A 22001-nucleotide genomic window follows, 5' to 3' on the forward strand; every position below is an offset into this window, starting at 1 on the left:
AAGATCTTAAAAAAAAAAAAAGAAACAATCAGCAAAGCGGAAAGAGCTTGCAGATTAAAGTGAAGACAAATAACTACCAGCGGGATTGCAATGCAATGTGATAATGGACCCGGGAAGATTCCTCCATTGCCTCACCCACAAAATTTGTCGGGAGTAGGAGGTAAGGGAAAGCTTCCTCCTTGTCAAAACCTAAGATCTAAATAATGTACTAGTTGGATGGGTGACATGAGAGATGCAAAGAGGACATTCCAGGCAGAAGGAATAACATTTTATAGTTACCTGGAGGTGAGGAGGATGGAGAACTGGAAGCAGACCTGGAGCAGTGTGTACAAGGCAAAGATCAAAGAAAAGACATTGGTTCATACAAGCCCAGACCATGACAGATGAGCACCCACCACCCTCACATCCCCTCCCCACACTGGTTTGTTTTTCTCCTCCTGGAATGGTAATCTCATCCCATTTCATTCAGACTAAAAATTTTGAAGCTGTGCCTGATCTTCTATTTCCCTTTCCTATCCCATATCTGTTCCATGGGTGGGCTACGAATCTTAGTGACTTGCCTTTATGTATTCATCCATCCTTTATTTTATAAAACAGACTTATTTTTGAGGTACTTACCATGCCTGACTTTTGGGGGAAATAAATGTGAATAGAACAGATAAGGAAGCAAGACATTCTTGAACTTTGGTGCCAGACACAATTGGGTTGGTGTCATGGTTTTACCTTTCACCTTCTAGCTTCGTAACCTCGGGAAAGTCCCTTGCGTTCTCCAGACCTTTGAGTGTGGGCAGAAAGAAGCTAATTATGTGTCCCTCAGAGTGCCTGCCACAGGTCATTAAACATTAAATAGAAGCTTTCTGTGTCCTCACTTTCCATAGCTAGTTTCCATTTCTCTCTTGAGACTTCTTTTAGTGCACTTTTAAACATACATTGCCTCTTTTATTTGATTTTGTGCTCCTTGTGGGCCAAGACTACTTATTAGGTTTTTGTTTTTTGTGTTTTTTTTTTTCTTTCAATGAAAGACATTCTTGGTTTACGTTTCTACTTTTGCTTAGTTTTGGTTCTCAAAGGAGTCCTGTTCAGTGGGCTTTTGGGTGTTGAAGAGAGGATGCATGGTTTCCCTTGCAGCTTCCTGGAGAGTAGGGAAAGAGGAAATCAGGAATAGAGAGAGCATACATGACTGTTACTTTTAATTTGTTGCATTTGAACCTCCGATTCCTTATCTCTAAAGTGAAGATAAAAATGATTGTGTTTTATCCTGCTTGCAGGGTCTGTAGCTAGACATTTGCCCCCATCTCTTTACAGTCTTAGCTCCCACTCTGCCCACGGGCAAGACCACAGGGCTATCCCCAAATCTCCTGTGGCTGCATTCCAGGTTTCACCTCCTGCCCTCTGTTCCTTCACCTACCCTGCCACTGTTCCCATTCTGTGGCCATTATCTTGTTTTCCCTCTCTATAGCTGCTGTTTGGAATTGAGTTAGGACAGCCTGCTTGCTTTGTAATCCCAACTTTGGCCCTACAAATCATGTTTTATATTCCCCCTGCCATCCATGGAGAATAGTCCTGGAGTCATTTTTGCACTATTTCCACCCCTGTCTCTAGATTAAGTTCCCACACTCATGTCCTGTTCCAGAAGGACTAGCTTTTCTGGAAAGAAGTAGATGTATTATTCAGTTCCACCCTAATGATATATGTTTAAGAGAATATGAAATAAACACTTAGTATTGATAGCCTCCTGGAAATGATTTCAGATATTTCTTTGTGCCGTGACAATAGCTTGAGTTGAAATACCTATGTTGTCTATCTTCTGTATAACTTTATCTCATAAATGTCTCTGGCAACAACAATGAAAATATGATTCTTTCTCTGTTTGTGTAAAAAATGCCATTGGATTTTTGATAGGGATTACATCAAATCTGTAGATTGCTTTGGGTAGTGTGGACCACTCATGTTGCTGATGTCACTCTGCCCATAGCTCTGAAACACCACAGTTTCATATTTATTTTTATATGTCCATCTCACCTCCTAGATTAAAGGATTTGTGGAATTCTACCTTCCTTATCTTTATAGCCAAAGTATAAATCTAGAGCAGTGTCTGATGTGGGAAATAGGAGAAAATCCAATAAACATGGATGGTAAATTTCTTTCAATCTTAAATTTTAATCCTGTTTAGAGATGATGATTTTCTGAGTTATTTAAATGGGTAGTGGTCACTCTATTAGATGCATCTAAGCGGCACTTGTTTTTAATTTAGAAAAGCAAAGTTTCAATATTTTTAAAATGTTATAATATCTTAGCATGATACATGATCCTTTTAGAACATTGATCTGAATAGCCACTGTCTAAAATAGTGTATTAATAGAAAACGTGAGATATTATAAGGCCACCAGATTATGAAACAACTCATTAGAAAGATAGTTTTTACAGTTCCCAAGAAGTGGGTGTACACCGTGCTATGGGAGGCCCCACAGGGGAGTACCAACATTGGTAGGGAGGCAAAAGAGAAAGAGAAACTGTGGGGAAGAGCATTTTTGGTGGTCTTCACAGGAAGCAATGGGTGAAATACTATAAGCAGACCTAGAATTGTCTAGTTTGAATAATTTTAGCAGGCTCTGGGTAGAGGGGCTGTCCCTATTTGCTGGTCCCTGGCCCTGGGATGATGAAGGCGGGTGGACAGTGGTCCAAAGTGTGAGAGGCCAATAAAGGTAGTGGTTGGGGGTGTGAGCTCTGGATTGGCTAATTTGTATTTGAAAATCATCTTCATGAGTGAGTTGCTTACATTCTCCAAAATTGACTAACACTAGGAGGAAACTCTGTCAGCATTAGCAAAGTTCAGATGTCAAACCATCAGAAATAGAAGACAAAAGACATGGTCATTACAGTGACTGATGCTGAACATGAATGGGCATGTGGAGAGACAGACAAGCGCTGTTATAAGACAAGAACTGTCCCTATGGTATGACTATAGGACATAGAATAAGTCTAAATGCTCCATATAATTTTATTGAAGATTATATGCACAGACATCACAGAGACTGGTGGATTCTCTAGAGACCTTAAAATTCCATTTAATTCAGCTATAATCAGATGCTAGAATCAATTCTCATATGGATCATGTGTGGTTTATTTTGCTTCTGGATATATCTTTCAGAGGTTCTTTGCTTGTACTAATTCATAAGTGGCAAGTATCCTCTGAGGCTTCTGCCTCAGTTAAACCATCATTGTTCTTAACTCTTAGTACCTACCCTGTCCTCTCCTTGGGTCCTGTAGCTCACACCTCCTAAGTCACTTGTCACTAAATCCCCGTTGGTATCACTACTGAGTCGGAAACAAATTTCCTTCATTGCTGGATGGTAACTTGTTTCTCTTGTCTGGGAAGAAAAGAATTTACTAATTGCAGTGTAAGGTTATCATGTATTAATAATTATCCCTACTGCCCTTGGTTTAGATAAAAGAAATGAGATGAAAAGGTCACATTTTTGAAATGATGAAAAGCTCACCTGACCCAAGTCTTTCTTAGATTAGAGCTTAAGAACTTTTTAGTGCACTGCAGTTTCCAATATTAAATGCTGGAAATCACAGTGGGTCTATAAAACCAGTCAGTGTTGTTTTTTGTTTGTTTGTTTGTGTGTGTGTGTGTGTGTGTGTTTTAAGTACTTGTATGTCTATCTTAAAGACTTAGTAATGTTAATACTTCATCTTCCACAAATAAGTGAAACCATATGATAATTGACTCTCTCTGCTGGAGGACAAGGGGAGATGGAGAGGAGAAGGGAGTTGAGGGAAATTGGAAGGGGAGGTGAACCATGAGAGACTATGGACTCTGAAAAACGATCTGAGAATTTTGAAGGGGTGGGGGGTGGGAGGTTGGGGGCACCAGGTGGTGGGTATTGTAGAGGGCACGGATTGCATGGAGCACTGGGTGTGGTGCAAAAATAATGAATACTGTTATGCTGAAAAAAATAAAAAATTAAAAAAAAATTAAAAAAAAAATACTTCATCTTCCACTCTGGGAACTTATCATTATGGGTTTTTTGTTTGTTTGTTTTTTGTTTTTCTTTTTTGGATAGGCCTTGGTGAGTCAGGATTTTCCATTCATATTTGTGAATTAAGGACATCCAAGGGTTTCTGCTGTCACTGAATAAAGCAATATGTTTGTCAGTTAGACCTCTCTATTCCTGGAGAAAACTGACTGGCACTTTTTTGGTAGGTGAGGCTCGACAAGATTTGGAGAGTTGTCAGACTGAGGAACCCCAAATACTTGAATGGGGAAGAACAGCATCTGCTAGACACCCCAGTTATCCACAGGCATATTCTTACATTTCTTTCCTCTGACTTTCCTTTCCTTCCTCACGATCCTCTCTATACACCATATAGTTGATCTATAGGCTCTTTCAAGCACAGTCACTAGGAGTACACAAGGCTCTTCATTATAGCATTGATTGTAATTAGACAAAATTGGAAAAAGTATAAATGTCCTTAGGACTTCACCATAATATAGAACACCCCACAGCCACTAAAAAGGATGAGATAGACCTGTGGGCATGAACATGAAGAGAATGCCCATGATTTTGACTTTATTTTAAGTGTTTTTGTTTTTAAAGTGAGAGCATGAGCTGGGCAAGGGGCAGAGGGGGAGAGAGAATCTCAAGCAGACTGTGCTGACCCTGCCGTGGGGCTCCATCTCACAATCCTGAGATCACGTTCTGAGCTGAAACCAAGAGTGAGATGCCCAACCTACCGAACCACTTAGGAGCCCCTATTGAAAATTTTCAAAAGCAGGTAAACAAATAATAATAGAGCCATCCCTGCATGCAAGGGCATGATTAAATCTCACTAATGTAATAGCTGAAAAACAAAAGGTAGATATAAAAAGAACACATAATATGACTCCACTCATATAAAGTCCAGAAACAAGTGCAGCTGAACTTCGGTGTTAGAAATCAGGTTAGTGGTTACATTATAGACAAGGCAGTTGGAGATTAGGAAAGCATGTATGGGTTTCTTCTCCAGTACTTGTCACGTTCCCTTTCTTGATCTGGGTGTTTATCTAGGCATGTTCATTTGTAAAACTTCCTCATGCTGTAAATTTGTGAATTATGCATTTTAAAAAATTTATTTATTTTAAAGACAGAGAGTATGAGTGGGGGAGAGGGGCAGAGGGAAAGAGAGAATCTCAAGCAGACTCCCCACTGAGCACACAGCCTGGCGAGGGGCTCAAGCTCATGACCCCGAGATCATTATCTGAACTGAAATCACCAGTCCAACACTTAACTGACTAAGACACACAGGCACGCCAATTATGCATTTTTATATATGTGTTACACTTTGATGTGAATTTTATTTTAAAGGACTAGCATTTGAATTTTGTAAAAATAAAAGATGAGGTCACTTAGCAACAGGGTCAGAAAGTAAAAGGATATTCTTAGATGGAGTAAGAGCTGTGGCCAACCCAAGAGCATGAACAAGCTGGACTTCTAGGGTGCTAAAAACCGCAAGCAAATAGAGGAAGCCAGTTGATGATGGTAGGTTACCAAAGCAGGCAGTGGAGGTGCGGGAGTAGCAAAGTATGGAAAGGGAAGGCTCAGCCATACTATTTTATTTCCAGCCCTAGTTTGTATATATCTACCCTTTCAATAAAATTTTCAGAAGCCAAATTTAAAATTAATTAGATCAGTGGCATCTGGGGGACTCAGTGGGTTAAGCATCTAGCTCTTGGTTTGGCTCAGGTCATGATCTTGGGGTTGTGAGGTCCAGCCCCACATGGTGCTCTGCACTGGGTGTGGAGCCTGCTTAAGACTCTCTCAGGCATCGGGGTAGCTCAGTCAGTTAAGCGTCTGCCTTTGGCTCAGGTCATGAACCCAGAGTCCAGGGGTTAAGTCCCATACTGGGCTCCCTGCTCACCAGGAAATCTGCCTCTCCCTCTGCCTCTGCCATTCTCCTCCCTGCTCATGCGTTCTCTCTTTCTCTCTCTCTTTCAAATAAATAAGTAAATAAAATCTTTCCTTTTTTAAAAGAATCTCTCTCCCTATGCCCTTTTCCCCCTACCCCCACTCACACACACTCTTTCTTTAAAAAAATTAAAAAATAGGGGCACCTGGGTAGCTCAGTGGGTTAAGCCGCTGCCTTTGGCTCAGGTCATGATCTCAGGGTCCTGGGATCGAGTCCCGCATCGGGCTGTCTGCTCAGCAGGGAGCTGCTTCTCTCTCTGTCTCTCTCTCTGCCTGCCTCTTTGTCTACTTGTGATCTCTCTCTGTCAAATAAATAAATAAAATCTTAAAAAAAATTAAAAAATAAAAAAGTAAAATAAAATGAATTAAATTGAATGTTATCACACAAATTTGATAAAAGATCAAGCACATTTATCATCATTATTTTAATTCAAGGAACTTCAATATATCTCTGTTTCTGTAACCAATGAGCTTGACTACAATGACTATTTTAATTATCCTGTTTATTTTTCCACATGAGGACTTGGAGAAATTGCTTGTTTTCAAATGGCTTAAATGCTACCTCTCAAACTCAGCTTTCTCTGTGGATTTCATCAGTAATCTCTATCATAATATACTAAAATCATAGCAACAACATCAATAATAATAATAATAGAAACCACATCAATTCTATAAGTACCTTCAGTGAGGCAGACACTGTGTTCAGTAAATACATTATACAAAGTATCTCCTTTAATCTTCCAGTACTCAGGTGAGGGAGGTATTATCATCATTGCCACTTTTTCACTTTAAAAACTGAGTCACAAATAGGTTCAATAAAATTACCCAAATTCACATAAATAATTAGGGAAGGCGCTCAGGAACAGATCGCTGTTGTCTACCTCTTGACCTACACTGTCTGACGTTAACCACTAGCTGCGTGAGTCCGTTGAGCACCTGAAATGTGTGGCTAACCTAAAATGAGAGGAGCTGCAAGGGTCAAATAGACACCGGATTTCAAAGACTTGCTACCAAAATATATATGTATACGTGTGTGTGTGTGTGTGTGTGTGTGTGTGTGTGTGTGTGTGTATAATATCCATATTTTTATAAGGATTCCATGTTGAAATGATACTATTTTACATATGTTGGATGAAATAAAATAACAAACATCAATTTTGCCTTTGTGTGTGTATGTGTGTATGTGTGCTCCTTTTCCTGTGTCTTGGCTGCCTTAGGTAGATTTGAACAGATATCAATCTAGAGTCTAAGTGTTAGAAATTCAGATCTCCTACTCCGAGGTGGAGCTCAGTTGTAGGTGTGCATGGAAGGATTCCCAGGTGTTTCTATTGTACGGCCAGAGTAGAGGATCACCGCCTCAAGTCCAGAAACCTGTGCTGTCTGCTACCCAGCCTGCCCCAGGACAGCCTTAATGGGACAGTTTCAACATGGGCATGAGTTGTGCCAATGCTACAAAACAATCAGCCTGAATAGCTGTGCAAAGAGCTGACTTTGTAGATAATGCTTATAGATCATGGTGGGATACCCCTAAAATCTAGGGCAAAGGAGTTAGTTTCCTTTAACTTACATCTTACCTGACTGGGGAAGATGGAGATCTGTTAGACCAACCTGGGGAGGGTTGGGTATCAAATTGGGCCTGGATATTCATGTGGGTGGCAAGTTCGAAATGGTTCCAGAGGATTAGACTTCCCACACTAGCAAAACAGGTCAAACACTCCAAGATTCCTATAAACCACGGGGTCAGATTCTTCCCCATTGCCAAGGAAATAACGTTTTATCATTTCAAGTCACATGTCTTGCTGGTAGAATGTGACTTTGCCAATGAACAGTGAATCCTAAGTGATAAAAACTGGGGTTAGAGGTAAGGATTAGGGGACAGTTATTACAAGTTCGGGAAAAATGGAGTTCACAGACCTTTTAACAGGGAAGTCAGAAGCCAAAGACTGGTTTTACCTTGGCACTGAAAACTCACCAATAGATTTATTTTGATGCAATTTGCTTTTTGCTTATAATTTATTTGTGGGAGAAATAGCACTCGGAAAGCCACTGCATGTTAGAGATATCAATGAGAAGACCCAGGGCCTTTCATTTTTTTCAAAATGTGTTTTATAGCATTCACTTATCTATAGTCAGCCAGAGCAGACTGTTTGGGAAAGGAGAGAGAGAGATAAGGGATTATTACAGGGAAGGTTTATTTGGTAGAGAGCACGGGGGGAGAAAAGGAAATTACAGGTTGAGAATGAATGTGTTTATGAATTTAAACTGTTATTTTCCCTTAAATATAAAATTTTACAGATAATGCACATCAAAAAGCATTTTGCCTGGAAATAAGATAAAATATAATTTTGAATATCAACATTTTGTTATAAAGTAATTATTTTACTTTTTCAAAGTATTTTAAAAGATGCCCTTCCACAGTGGACTGCAGAGAGCCACAGAATAAATCTTTCAGGTAAAAGGACCTCCCTCCAAGAAAACAGCCTCTGTTTTATTATCCCACCAAGCAAAGAGCCCAGCTGGTAAAATGCTATGAGACCTCCAGCCCAGAAGCTATTGACTTTAACAAAGGCCTGTTGAGGGCCCACCTCTGTGCAGTGTAAGCATGAGCCAGGGATAGGGATCCAAGAATGGAGGTGGTGTTCCTGCCCTTGAGCGGCTTACAGTCTAGGCTTTAAGGAAACAGATACATGCATTTTTGGTACAAGACAGTCAGTTATGGAGAAGATACAAAAGAGGTATAAGAGGGAATTCTTGAAAAGAATTTTCAGACCTAATAGTATGTATTCTGAGTTTCTATGGATCAATGGCTACATTAGTTTGTTAGGGCTGCCCACAGCAAAGTAGCCCAAACTGGCAGTTTAACAACAGAAATGGTATGGTCTTAACCCCAGTTTTTAGAAGTATAAAGCAAGTTTGCAGGGTTGATTCCTTCTGAAGACCTTGGGAAGAATGTGGGAGAATGTGTGCCTTGCTTCTCTCTTAGCTTCTAGCAGTTTTCTGTCTGTCTTTGGCCTTCTGTGATGTGGGAAGGCAATGCCCCAGTCTGCTTTCCTCTTCAAGTGGCATTACCCCTGTGTGTGTGTGTGTGTGTGTGTGTGTGTGTCTGTCTGTCTGTCTGTCTGTGCCCAAACCTCTTCTTTTGAGAAGGACATAGTAAAATTGGGTTGGGGAACATCCTAATGACTTCATCCTAATTTGATCATCTGCAAAAGCCCTCTATCCAAGGATCATACTCATAGGTATGCTGGTTAGTACTTCAACATCTTTTGGAGGACACAGTTCAACCCTTAATGGGGGTGGGGTTTTTCAAGTAGAGAAGGAAGGGGACTTCCAAGTAGAAATAGCACAGTGTTGCAGTTAGCAAGCCTTTCAGTACCCCCTGATCATTTCACTCCCCTGCATGCAGGTGGGTGGCCTGGAAGCCCCCAAACAGCATTCTTGGGGTCCCTTGCAGCAAGGTTCTGGGAGTTTGTATGATCTTCCTGATATTCTTATATACTCTCTTGGTGCCCCCGCCCTGCCAGTGTGTGTTTGATTTCATTGATCTCCCCGTGAGTTTCCATTTCATTCTCCTTCAGGACCCCCTTTTACCTTAATGAAATCGTTCTTTTTTTCTTCAGTAGGGTAGTTATCAGCCTTTAAAATCTTTGTTCATTTTTGTCTTGAAGTTAAAAAAGTGCAAATCCCAGTTTCCAACATTCTAAATATTCTTCCTTTCTTGATTAAGGTTCATTTGTCGTTTCTCGTAAGCCCCTAATATTTTAATCTTTCCTCAGCATTTGTTGATTTTTAAGAACAAAATTTGGGAAACCCTCTTGTTTCAAGAATAATTAATACTGGAATAAATCCATTTAAACTTAATCCGGGTAAAATAGGGACCAAAAATGTCCTAGGCCTACACTCAAGAGACTGACCTACCCAGATTATGAGGTTGACTTGATGAATAGGAATAAATACTAGAATTAGGCAAGGACTAAGCTCATGAATGGTGGGATCATTAGTGAATGTTGTTGTATGGTGTTGACTTTTCCTCCTCTATGTAGCCTATTAACCACGGGACCTCTGATAATGAATAGTTAGATAAGAGGAGTGCTAAGGGTATTGTTACATACATTTTCAGAATGGACTGTCAGAGCAGTCATGTTTGCATTTGACACTTGGTAGCAGTACTACATAGTGTCTGATTTGCATATGCTGAATATGAGGTGGGAAAATCTTTTGCTCTTGCATATGACTTATAGGTATTTGTGTGTCTGTGTGTGTTTGTGTCCATGTTTAAGCCTCACATTATTTGGATGCCCATACATTTAGGGAAATCATGCTTAAGTTTGGTGTCTTACAGACTTAATTTAAACTGGTGATACAAAAAAAAAGAAAAAAATCCTAAGAGGCAGAGGAATCCTAGAGCCCCCTACCTGAAGGGGACATGGAGCCACCTTTTAGAACATTTTCCATTCCCAACATATACAGAGACAGTTCATCAAGGTCATCCACTCCTCTATCCTTCATATAGAGTCCTCCAAAGGGAAATGGTACAAGAAAGCTGCAGCTGTGATTTTCTTCTGGTATCCTTTCTTCCCTACACCGCCCCCCACATGTAATAGAGCTCAGTAAGTTTTTGTGAAGGGACTTCTAGGATGCTGAAGACTATAAACAATTTCCGAAAGTATTGTAGCAAGCAGTTTCACATACACTGGGACCTCAACTCTGAGCTGTCTAGTTTAGCAGACAATTCTGTACCCTACACATTTTCCAAGGATTCTTTGTCTCTGGGAACAAAGAGCACACTTTTCTTCTCAAAGGGTGTATGTGAGGGAGACTGTGAAAGACAGCCATGCCCCAAGGAGGATTGCTTACATTACATCCTCCAAAACATCTAGGTAGGAAATTCAGCAACACCAGTTGAAAAATTCAGTTACCAAGAGTAAAAGTATAAGGCACCATGAGTAAGGAAATGACATAAAAGTAAATTCCTTTAGTACAGGTCCCAGAGCATAGGCAATGGGGACCAGAGACAGCAAGTCACTGACTGCCTATAGATAAGGCTAGCTTTCCATAAGAGAAGCAGAGTATTTTAAAGGCCTATTTTTAAGGTGAGCACTGGCTTTACAAAAAAAGCCAGGGGAAGGGGAGAGTGGGTGGGTGGGGGGGACACTAGCATTTTGTGCATCAATTGTATGCCATCTATCTCCTAGACACTTTATCTGTGCTCTCCTATTGAATCCATAAACCAATATGGGAGGTATGTAATGTTTTTCCTATTTTATTTGTAAAGACAATGGGTAAGCCAGAATAAAGACAGTTGTAGCTGGTGTTTACACCCAGGAACATCCACCAGCCAATGATATGGTTCCCTGAGTGAGATGGGCTCCCACTGATCTTTCCAGAGTCTTGGGCAGGCTGCTTGCCAGAAAGATATTTTCAACTGGGCCAATGTCAGTTTCTGTAGCTTCAACATAATGTTACTTTCTCTAGTTTCACCTTTATAACCTGAAATATGATCTTATAAAAAGAGAAGAGTTGAGTTCTGTGCATCAGAGAAAAGGAAAAGGAACAGAGTTGGGAGCTGGAGAACAATGGAAACACCCTTTATCCATTCTTATTTAACCAAAGATTGCTTCTGCCCTCAAAAATGACTTTGTAATCTAGGTTTTTAAAAATGGAGTGCAGTGGGGCGCCTGGGTGGCTCAGTGGGTTAAAGCCGCTGCCTTCGGCTCAGGTCATGATCCCAGGGTCCTGGGATCGAGCCCCACATCGGGCTCTCTGCTCAGCGGGGAGCCTGCTTCCCTTCCTTTCTCTGCCTGCCTCTCTGCCTACTTGTGATCTGTCTGTCAAATAAATAAATAAAATCTTAAAAAAAAAATGGAGTGCAGCAATGTTGACATCCCACAGAATAATAATAACAGTTGCCATGTATTAGACAGAGCCAAGTTAAACTGCCAGTTACTGCCCCCACCCATAGCAATCTTATATAGTTCAGCCTAATATCGAGTGAGCACTCAGAGTTAGGTTTGGCAATACCCAGTATGTCTTAATTCACTTAATCCTCACAATGTCTCTATAATGAAGTTAGCGATAGCCTCAAGTTAGCGGAGTAGGCATTCGCTGCTTTCTGGAATTAGGCTGGAATTCCAGCTTCTGCATGCAGGCTGCTGCAGTGGTAGGAGACAGGGCAGCTTTGGTGAAGGGACATTTGTGTTTCAGTATGTGAAAGTTACATGATACATGGGACTGTCTTCATGATTCTACCAAAAGACCTCATGCAGTTGCTCAGTGACCTCTATGTCCCTAAATGAAAGGACATTATCTAAATTGGCCCCTCAGAAGCATTCAATAGCCTGAACTTTTAGAAAAACCCTTCATATTTTCTTCCATGTCACTATCATGGTTAGTTAGTTACTTTGGTTATTTGGAGGATATTCTTTTTCCTTATTTGCTTTGCCTGGTTGGCTGTCCTTTTCCATCTCCTTTATAGGATCCTTCTCTACACTCCCATAAAATTTTGGAGTCCCTCAAAGCTTGAATTCAGACACTCTTATTACTCTGTATTTTCTTGGACCATCTTACCAAAACACTTGGTTGCACTTATATGCATAATCTGTAACTTTATATCCAGAACCCTGTCACCTCCTCTTAGCCTAGATCTGCATGCTTCACTATGCAGATCTTAGATATTTTACAGGCTTTCAAGACTCAGCAAGTCCAAAACTGAGTTTGTTATCTTTCCTTCCGAGTCTGAACCTCCTCCAAAATACACTATCTTAGTTCAGAACGTCATTGTCTAGTCCCTTAAGTATTTTCAATCTGAGTGCTTTTTACTTCTGTTTACTCCTCCTTTCACCATGGTTGTTACTACTCTTGGACGAACATTCATCACGTCTTACCTGAGCTGATTTAATGTCCTTCTAACAGGACTCTGCACTTACTTTATTCCTTCGAATCTTCCTTGCATATTGCATGTAAAAGGAGTGTAAATGTTATCGCATCACATTCCTCTCCTTTCAAATCCTTCAGCACCTTCCTGCTGTTGTGGCGACATGTTACACAGTTACATGTTACATGGACACAGCTTCCGCATTGCCTCTGTGTTGTTCTGCTCAGCTGCTAAAGAGAATGACTTGTGCAAAGGCCCTGTGGGAGTAGGTAACTTCTAGATTCCTGAACATGCCATTTTATCTCCTGTTCCAGGGCCTGTGCACAAGCTGTTTCCTTAGCCTGGACCACTCTCCCCATCCCCATTACTCTTACCTGATTGGCTTCTAATATTATATCTGAGATGTCTGTTCTCTGGCTTCTATGACTAGGTCAGTTTTCTGTACCGTATGCTTTTGTCGCATTATCTAACCTCCTTTTTATAACATTTATTACACTCAGTATTTCATAACATTGCCTTTATTCAGATAGGAAATTAAAGTTTGTAAAGGCAAAGTAATAGATCTGTGGTTACTCATATTGAAAGTGGCTAAAATTAAAGTCAAATCCAAAATTGCCAGACTCCCAACTCTTTGTTTCTTGTAATTCACCCATGCTAGCTCTCAAGTAATGCTCTATCACTCAAAGGCATTGATAGTGATATCACTGTAACTACACCTGGGTCTATAAATTCACTCACGGTCTTTAGAGTTTTAATTTCACTCTTGATTTAAACTCAGAATTGATTTTGTGCATTTCCCCAGGCTATATTTGACTAGCTTCAAATAAGAACAAAAACAGTGCATAGATTTTATGAGGAAATCATTCAGTCTAGTAGATAGTCTTATTTTTTGTTTGTTTTAGTGGGTATTATTATCCATCATTTTCATAATTCTTTTTATTGGCAGAGGCAGGGTGAGGTAGGTTATCACATGCAATGATAGTAGATTACCTATGCAAGTCACACTTATTCCATTATAGTCATCAACTCACAACAATTAAGTGAAATGAAATTCTCTATAGTTGGTACAACTACATATTTGTTTCCAAGTTCAACTGGAAAATTTAATGAGCTTATAAATGTGGGGTTGGAAAAGATGACATTCTTTAAGATGGCAATATGCCGGGGTGCCTGGGTGGCTCAGTGGGTTAAAGCCTCTGCCTTCGGCTCAGGTCATGATCCCGGGGTCCTGGGATTGAGCCCTGCATCGGGCTTTCTGCTCAGCGGGGAGCCTTCTTCCTCCTCTCTCTCTCTCTTCCTGCCTCTCTGCCTACTTGTGATCCCTCTCTGTCAAATAAATAAATAAAATCTTTAAAAAAAAAAAAGATAGCAATATGCCCAAACAAGGTCCCAGTAATACCTTTTTTATTCCTTTAATTTGAATTTTGCCATATTAAAAATAATCAACCAAGGCTTACCAGAGCCACATGATTGCCCCTCTCCATTTATGCAGAAATTAGGCTCAAATTTTCTTTTCTGATACTTCAGTCTGAATAAAATGGAAATAGAGCCTAAGATGGGAGTGAAGAGGGGATAGTTCTTCTAAATCACTGTTTCCTAGTATACTTCTGCAGGAAAAAGGACTACAAAATACACAGTCATATTTAAAGAGAATACAGTGCATGGTGTCGGGAAAGGAAAAAAAAAAAAAGAAAAGAAAGAAAGAAAGAAAAAAGAAAATAAGTCCCAGAAACAAGGCTCTGCACATAAAGGTTTTCATCCAGATCTGTTGCATCTGATATCTGTTTGCCTAATTAAAGATGAATTACTGCAATTGACTTTGCTGTTAGAGGAACATCACAAGTCGTGGACTCATTTCAGCTGGCTCTGGAAGCTTTTTGGGTCATGACCCAGAAAGTCATGGTATGGGGAATTCTGTGTCCATGAGCCAACCTTCAGCCTAGTTTTTCTGGTTACGAATTAGCATCAGCACTGAGTGAAACTAGGCCAGAATGTAAAACCAGGCAGTGTACCAGTGCAGAGACGGAAGAGTGTTGAGAACAATACTCAAATCCAACTCACACAGTGTCTTCCTGGAGCTTGACCAGGCAACCTGAAAATCAACAAAAAAGCCAGGGACTGGCAATTAGATGCTATGGAAAAGAAAAAGAGCCATAGGAATATCTACCCGTCCGTAGATCATGCTACAGTATCTTCTGAGGCCTGGAAACCCATGGCTTCATCATTTTTCCTTATGACACTTTGCCCTCTGAAAAGGACTTTGTGAGTACAGAGTCACAGTGAGGAGGCCAGATTTGGATCGTAAATGCCACTGAAAGGAGACTTGATGTATCATACATGGCTTAAAGCAGAAAATCCCTCCAAAGGCAGAAATACCTACTTATTCTCCAGGCAATAAGTCTGACAGTGTCAACTATGTAAGAAGCATTGCACTAGGCGATGGGGAAATAGTGAATCAAACAAATAGATCAACAAAAACACAGTCTCTTGTACCAATGAAGTTTACAATGCAGTGCAAGATTTTTTTGATATAATGACACTTAATTTGAGACCAAAGAGGTGAGTAGACATTTAAGGGAGAAATACAAGAATAAGATTCAAGAGAGAAAGAAAGGAGTATGTGTTGAGACTCTAAACAGTTGAATGTTAGACATGGTGGAAGAAAAAGACACTGGTTAGATTGGGCGACAATGTTGTATCAAGCATGTATTTTTTTTATGTCTATACTTCTATATTCCCTGTATTCTTTTGTCCCTCAGAATTAATATTTTGTTACTATACTTGCTACTATATTTGCTACATAAAATAAAGCACTTATTTGAAATTTATCATTTGATACATTTTGACATAAGTATTTATCAAGAGAACATCATCACATTTGAGACAATAAGCATATTTATGACTCTCCAACATCTCTTCATGCCACTTTGTGGTCTCTTTCCTCCACTCCTTCCTACTCCTGACCCCAGATAATCTACTCATGCTTTCTGCTACTATGGATTAGTTTCCATTTTCCAGGATTTTTTTAAAATATTTTATTTATTTATTTGAGAGAGAGAGGGAGAAAGACAGAGATAGCAACAGAGAAAGTGAGAGATAACATGAGTGGGGAGGAAAGGGATAAATAGGCTCCCTGCTCAGCAGGGAGCTCCATCCCAGGACCCTGGGATCATGATCTGAGCCAAAGGCAGATGCTTAACCGACTGAGCCACTCAGGCACCCCTTCATTTTCCAGGATTTTATATAACTGGAAAAACACAACAGACACCTTTTTCTTGTCTGACTTACTGAACTCAACCTAGTTAGTCTGAGATTCATGTGTAGAATTGCTTTTATCACTAGTTCTTTCTTTTATATATATATATTTTTTATTTTTTATAAACATAATGTATTATTAGCCCCAGGGGACTAGTTCTTTCTTTTTTATTGCTAAGTGAGATTCCATTGTATGGCTATACCACAATTTGTTTATTCATTTACCTGCTAATTGGCTTTTGGGTTGTCCCAAGATTTTGTTCGTTTGTTTTGTTTTTTGCTATTGCAAGTAAAGCTGTTATGAATATTTATGTACATAATGAATATCTGCTTGCATTAGTCTTGGGCAAATACTGTGTCATAAGGTAGGTATATGCTTAACTTTCTTTGAAACTATTTTTTAAGTGGTTATACCATCTTTCATTTCTACCAGAAATACACAAGAATACAAATTGTTCACACCCTTCGTATGGTCAGCCTTTAATATTAGTGATTCTAGTAGTGATGCCATGTGTCTCATTATAGTTTAACTTTCAACTCTACAATGTTGAGCATCTTTTTATATATACCTTCAAAGAAGTGTTCATTCAAATATTTTGTCCATTTTTAAACTGGGTTGCTTGTCTTTCCTATTGTTGAATAAGAGATGCTTATTTATTTTAGACACAAGTCTATTGTTGATTACATATCTTGCAGATTTTTTCCCAGAATGTGCCGTTTTGTTTTTTTTTTTTTTTTTTTTTTTTTTTTCATTTTCATGACAGTCTTGAAGATTAAATATTGTTAATTTGGAAAAAGTTCATTTTATTGATTTAAAAAGTTTTATAGCTTCTATCTTTTGTGTTATAGTTAAGTAATCTTTGTCAAACCCATATTACTAAGATTTTCTTCTACATTTCCTAATAGTTTCATAGCATAAGATACTATATTAAGGTCTATTATTCCTCATGAACCTATATTTGAATAAGGTATGAAGTTAAGGTTAAGGTTCATTTTAGTGGATATGGCTATACTATTGTGACACTGTGCTTTTTGAAAATGTCCTTTCTCCATTAAATGCATTGACATCTGTATAAAAAATGAACTGACCACATATGTTTGTATATATTTCTGGACTCTTTTGTTTGTTCCATTGATTTATCTGTCTATAAATAGGCCAATACCATCTTCCCTTGATTACTATAGTTTTATATTAAGTCTTGGAATAAAGTGTTTTAACTACTAACAGTTTTGCTCTCTTGGTTATGAAAAAGTTATTTTGCTACTGTAGATCTTTTATATTTCCATATTACATTTAGAATCATCTTGTTGATTTCTACAACAATAGCAAAATACCTCCTGAGATTTCAAATAGAATTGCACTCAGTCTATCCATCAAATTGAAGAGATGTGACATCTTAATAATATCGAGTCTTTTAATTCATAAGTGTGATATATTCTCCATTGATTTAGGTCCTCTTTAAATTATCTCAGTAATGTATGGTAGATTTCAGTGTATAGGCAATGTGTATCTTTTGTCAAATGTACCTCTTCAAACTGTATTTTGATGCTTCTGTGATACCTTCATCTCAATTTCTGATTATTTGTGGCTACTAAATAGACATGCATTTTTGATTTTTGTATTGTCTATCCTGCAACTTTGTATCCTGAAAACTTGCTAAGCTTACTTGTTAGTTACACTAGCTCTTTATAGATTCCATCAGCTTTTTTGCATAGATGATCATATAGTCTGAGAACAAAGATGATTTTCCATCAACCTTCCTCAACTGAATGACTGTAATTTCTATTTTTTACTTATTCCATTGATCAAACCTACATTACAGTGTAGAATAGAAATGGTAAAAGTAGATATTTTTACTGTATCCCTGATCTCAGGGGAAAAGCATCCTGTCTTTTACACCTAGGTAGAGATTATTATAGATACTCTTTATCAGGATGAGAAGGTTCCCTTTTATTCTTAGTTGTTGAGAGTCTTAATGAGGAATGAATGTTAGATTTTGTTAGTAATTTTTCCCTTTAACATGATAATTAAATATTTTTTTCTTGACTGTTAAAATTGTGAATCACATAGATTAATTTTAAAAATCAAACCAACCTTGTATTCCTTGTATAAACCCCACTTGGTCATGATGTATTACTTTTAACATCTTATTGGATTTGATTTTCTAAAATTTTGTTAAGATTTTTTGCATGTCAATCTAGGGATATATGTCAACATGTCATTGCATTTTTATGCCTTTGTCTGGTTTTGGTATAACAGTAATGCTGGTATCATAGAAGGAATTGAAATGTGTTTCCTTCCCTTCAATTTTAAGTGATGAGAAGACCCCAAGATGATAGAAGACAATGGCATCCAAAGGAATTAGTCTTTGACAAAAATATAACACTTTCCCCATTCTCTAATTTTAGTGTGTATGCAATATATTTGAAACTTTCTTTTAAATAAATACTTTTACTTAGAAGGTCCAAAATGGATACCATATCATGTTGGCATAAACGACAACAAAAAACTTCCCCTATTCTTACATGGTTGATGCATGTTCTGAAGATTTTTAGTCTATTCATTTGTTCTCAACTGGTCTTGTTTCACAGACCAGAAGCAACAAAACTACCTTGGAAACCTTGGAACCTTAAAAAAAAAATGCAGATATCCTATCCCCACTTCATACCTGCTAAATCAGTAACTCTAGGAGAGAATGTAGGTGGCAGTCTCCTTCGGTTCTCAAAATGACTCCAATGCACCGTACAGTTTGAGAAATACTGCACTATGTTAAGAGAGAAACAAAATGAATAGATACAGATGCAGTTGATTTTGTATATTTTGTGTTATAAGTAGAGAATATCTATACTATTCAGACTTCCTTTTCTTTATAACTTATATGGGAGATCTGAAAGTGAGGGAGAGTAAGTCAGATATTTGAGTGGTTTGGAGGAGGTATGGGTAAACATTAGAAAAATGGAGAAGCAGGCTGATGAGGTCTTTAGTCACTATTAGATGTCTAGTTAAGTAATGCCATTGTCAACTTTTATTGATCCCATCTTCCTGATTGTATAATCTTCTCTCCCGATTCTTAGCTGCTCAAGGTAGAGGTATGAAAAAGGCAGCTTCTTGGATTTGTATGCAGTTTTCCTGCCAAATGGGTGAAAAGGGAGGAGAAAGAGATCAGTAGTTGATGGTATTTGCAAGAGAGTGAATGACTAATCATGGATCATAGTTTCTCTGCTGTGTAAAGAAAGAAAATGAAGACAAGAGGAGGATAATTAACAGATAGAAAGTTCTGAGATCTATAAATAAAAAGGTCTTGATGAGCTGGGAGAACTGTTTCAGTAGACATATTTCAGAAATGAGCTGGGAGTGTAAATGGTAATGGTTAAAAAGTGACATCCTTATTTTTGAATTCTTATTTTTTTGTGATAAGAAGTTATATGATATGACCTTAGTAATAGAGGTTGAGATCACTGTGCCAGATCACTGATATTGAGGAAGTCAAGAATGGGTGAATAAATATTCACATACATATTGAGGTTCTCTTTCATTAGTAATATCAATCATAGTAGGGAATGGATGAATGGGAGACAGACAGCTGAGGACCAAATCAGAAAATACAGTGGCATCAGTATCACATAAAATAAATTGGAAGTCATCACAGGCACAGGAAAATTCTGGAGGACACATATTTCTCTAGAAGTTTATTTTGGGTCCACCATAATTTCAAAAACATATGTCCCAGTATGTGCTAAATTTATGGAATGTCTTTTGATAATAAGATTCATAATTGTGATATCTGTGTATAAGTGTGTTTTAACTGTGCATGTACAAAAAAATAACCAGCTAGCCGGTAGATGATTGCAAAGAAGTTGAATCATAATAACTTCCTCGTTTTTTCCTATTCATGACAAGAACAAAAAAGTTTTCTTTGGAAAGCTCCTACAACTCAGAAGTAAAAGGTTGGAAATTGTGCCCTGCTAACATCCATTCTAATTCTGTTTTTCAAATTCACAGAGAGTGAAGAAGTTTATCAAAGGCAGGTGCTGTCAATTTCATGTATCATCTTTGGAATTGTCATCGTGGGCATGTTCTGTGCAGCATTCTACTTCAAAAGCAAGTAAGACCATCTCTCTCAAGTGTTAAAAGGTTACTTCTCAGCGAAAACACTTTGTCTTTCTTTAATTTCACCATCTGTGTTCCAGGCAGAGGGATCTTGTGCAAATGGGTCCATCAAACATCTACGAATGACTTAGAATCTCTTATAGACTGTGGGGAGTATATGCAGCATGTGCATACACGTGTATGTGTGTGTGTGGTTTCTCTTTGGTACACATAGTGATCATTCCACTCTGTGATCATGAACATTCTATGTTCTTTGCAATTTTTGATTACCCGCCAAAAGTAAAGCCTCAGTGTCTGCCTGTCCCTAGGGGTTAACACTTCTGAACAGAGAAGTCATTGCTGTAGATCTAAGCATTATCAACAAATATCTAGGCTTTTCTGGGGAAAAAAAAAGTACTTTTCCTTCCATAGTATTTTTACCTGATATCCATAAAGGTTTCAGCCTAATATGAAATATGAATACTGCAAGATCTACTTTGGTTTATCAGTTGATAAACACATGTCAAATATACTTCCCCTGCTAAGGAATAGAAATTCTGGGGTACCTGGTTGCTCAGAGTATGTGGCTCTTGATCTTAGGGTCATGAGTTCAAGCCCAATGTTGGGTATAGAAATTACTTAAGCAAATAAATGCATAAACATAAAAAAAGAAACCAAAACTTCTGCTGATAAAGGTACTAATTTTGACTAATAATGTATAATAAATTATATATATACCTATATATACATACAAATATATTCCAAATGAACTTTGATAAAGGTATTTTATTTATGGAAATTTTATTTAAGTCACGCAAGCCTTAAGAAGTTGGCACAGATTCTATTCCTACAGCTTGTCTGAAATGCAAGCCAATGTGTAATTGCTTTTCATTGGACTTATATTTGTTTCCCCATTTGCTCTTCTAAAAATGGATCCATTTCCAGAGATAGTCTATGACACCTGTCTGCATGTTGTATATGTTGATCTTTAAAAAGAACAGCAATTATTATTTTAAAAAAGAGTAGAAACTTGGGCATAGATCCATAATTAGTAACTATTATTTTTTAATGAACTATTTCAGAATAGGTTTAGATATTCAGAGTTACTGTGAAAATAGTACAGATAGATCCTGCACAACCCAGACACAGTTTCCCTAATACTAATGTCTTATGTTAGAATGTTGCATTTGTCACAATGACTAATATTCATACTGTATTACTAACTGAAGTTTGTACTTCCAGATATCCTTAGTTTTTACCCGATACACTTTGTTCCAGGCCCCATCTAGGATACTACATCATATTTAATTGTCATGTCTCCTAGGCAACTCTTGGCTGTGACAGTTATTAGTGTTCATTTTTGAGAACTTAACTCTTTGTCAGGGACACTGGGCTTTGCATTATCCCCCAATCCTCACAACAATTTGAATTGTTCATTATTGCTGCATTTTTCAAATAATAACAGAATTTTAAAATATTAATTTGTCAAAGCCACACAGATGGGGTCTTTGAATTTCCACAGCCCTAGTTGAAATTGCATGCTCGAAACTACCGCACCACATCGGTTCCCACAGTCCTCCGGCTAGATGCTGGAAGGTGAAACTGTGTAGGGTGAATCAGGAATACCGTGCATTCGTGCACCTATAGTGCTTGGTGTGTCCTCTTAGGGAGCTTATGTGGCATCTGGTCAGGATTGTACCTGCCTCACTCATACCTTCATTCAAATCTCCAGGCTGCCCCTTGCTTGTTACGTATTATCAGGCCAATTGCATCCAGTCCCTCAGCCTCAGTTTCCTTTTTGGTAAAATATGTCTGAAATAATATTTACCTT

General features: G+C 38.3%; 1 protein-coding gene across 9 annotated transcripts in view; it reads left to right on the forward strand.

Moving 5' to 3' along the window:
* Positions 1-22001, forward strand: part of NRG3 (neuregulin 3) — a 1069178-nt gene that overhangs the window by 1012502 nt on the left and 34675 nt on the right. For all 9 annotated transcript variants that reach the window (XM_047703382.1, XM_047703385.1, XM_047703383.1 and 6 more), the window contains exon 5: positions 20084-20186. In XM_047703382.1, coding sequence (XP_047559338.1) covers positions 20084-20186 — 103 coding nt within the window. The remainder of the gene's footprint in view (positions 1-20083; positions 20187-22001) is intronic.

This window comes from Lutra lutra, chromosome 14 (genome assembly GCF_902655055.1).
Source record: "Lutra lutra chromosome 14, mLutLut1.2, whole genome shotgun sequence".
Taxonomy (NCBI): Eukaryota; Metazoa; Chordata; class Mammalia; order Carnivora; family Mustelidae; genus Lutra; species Lutra lutra.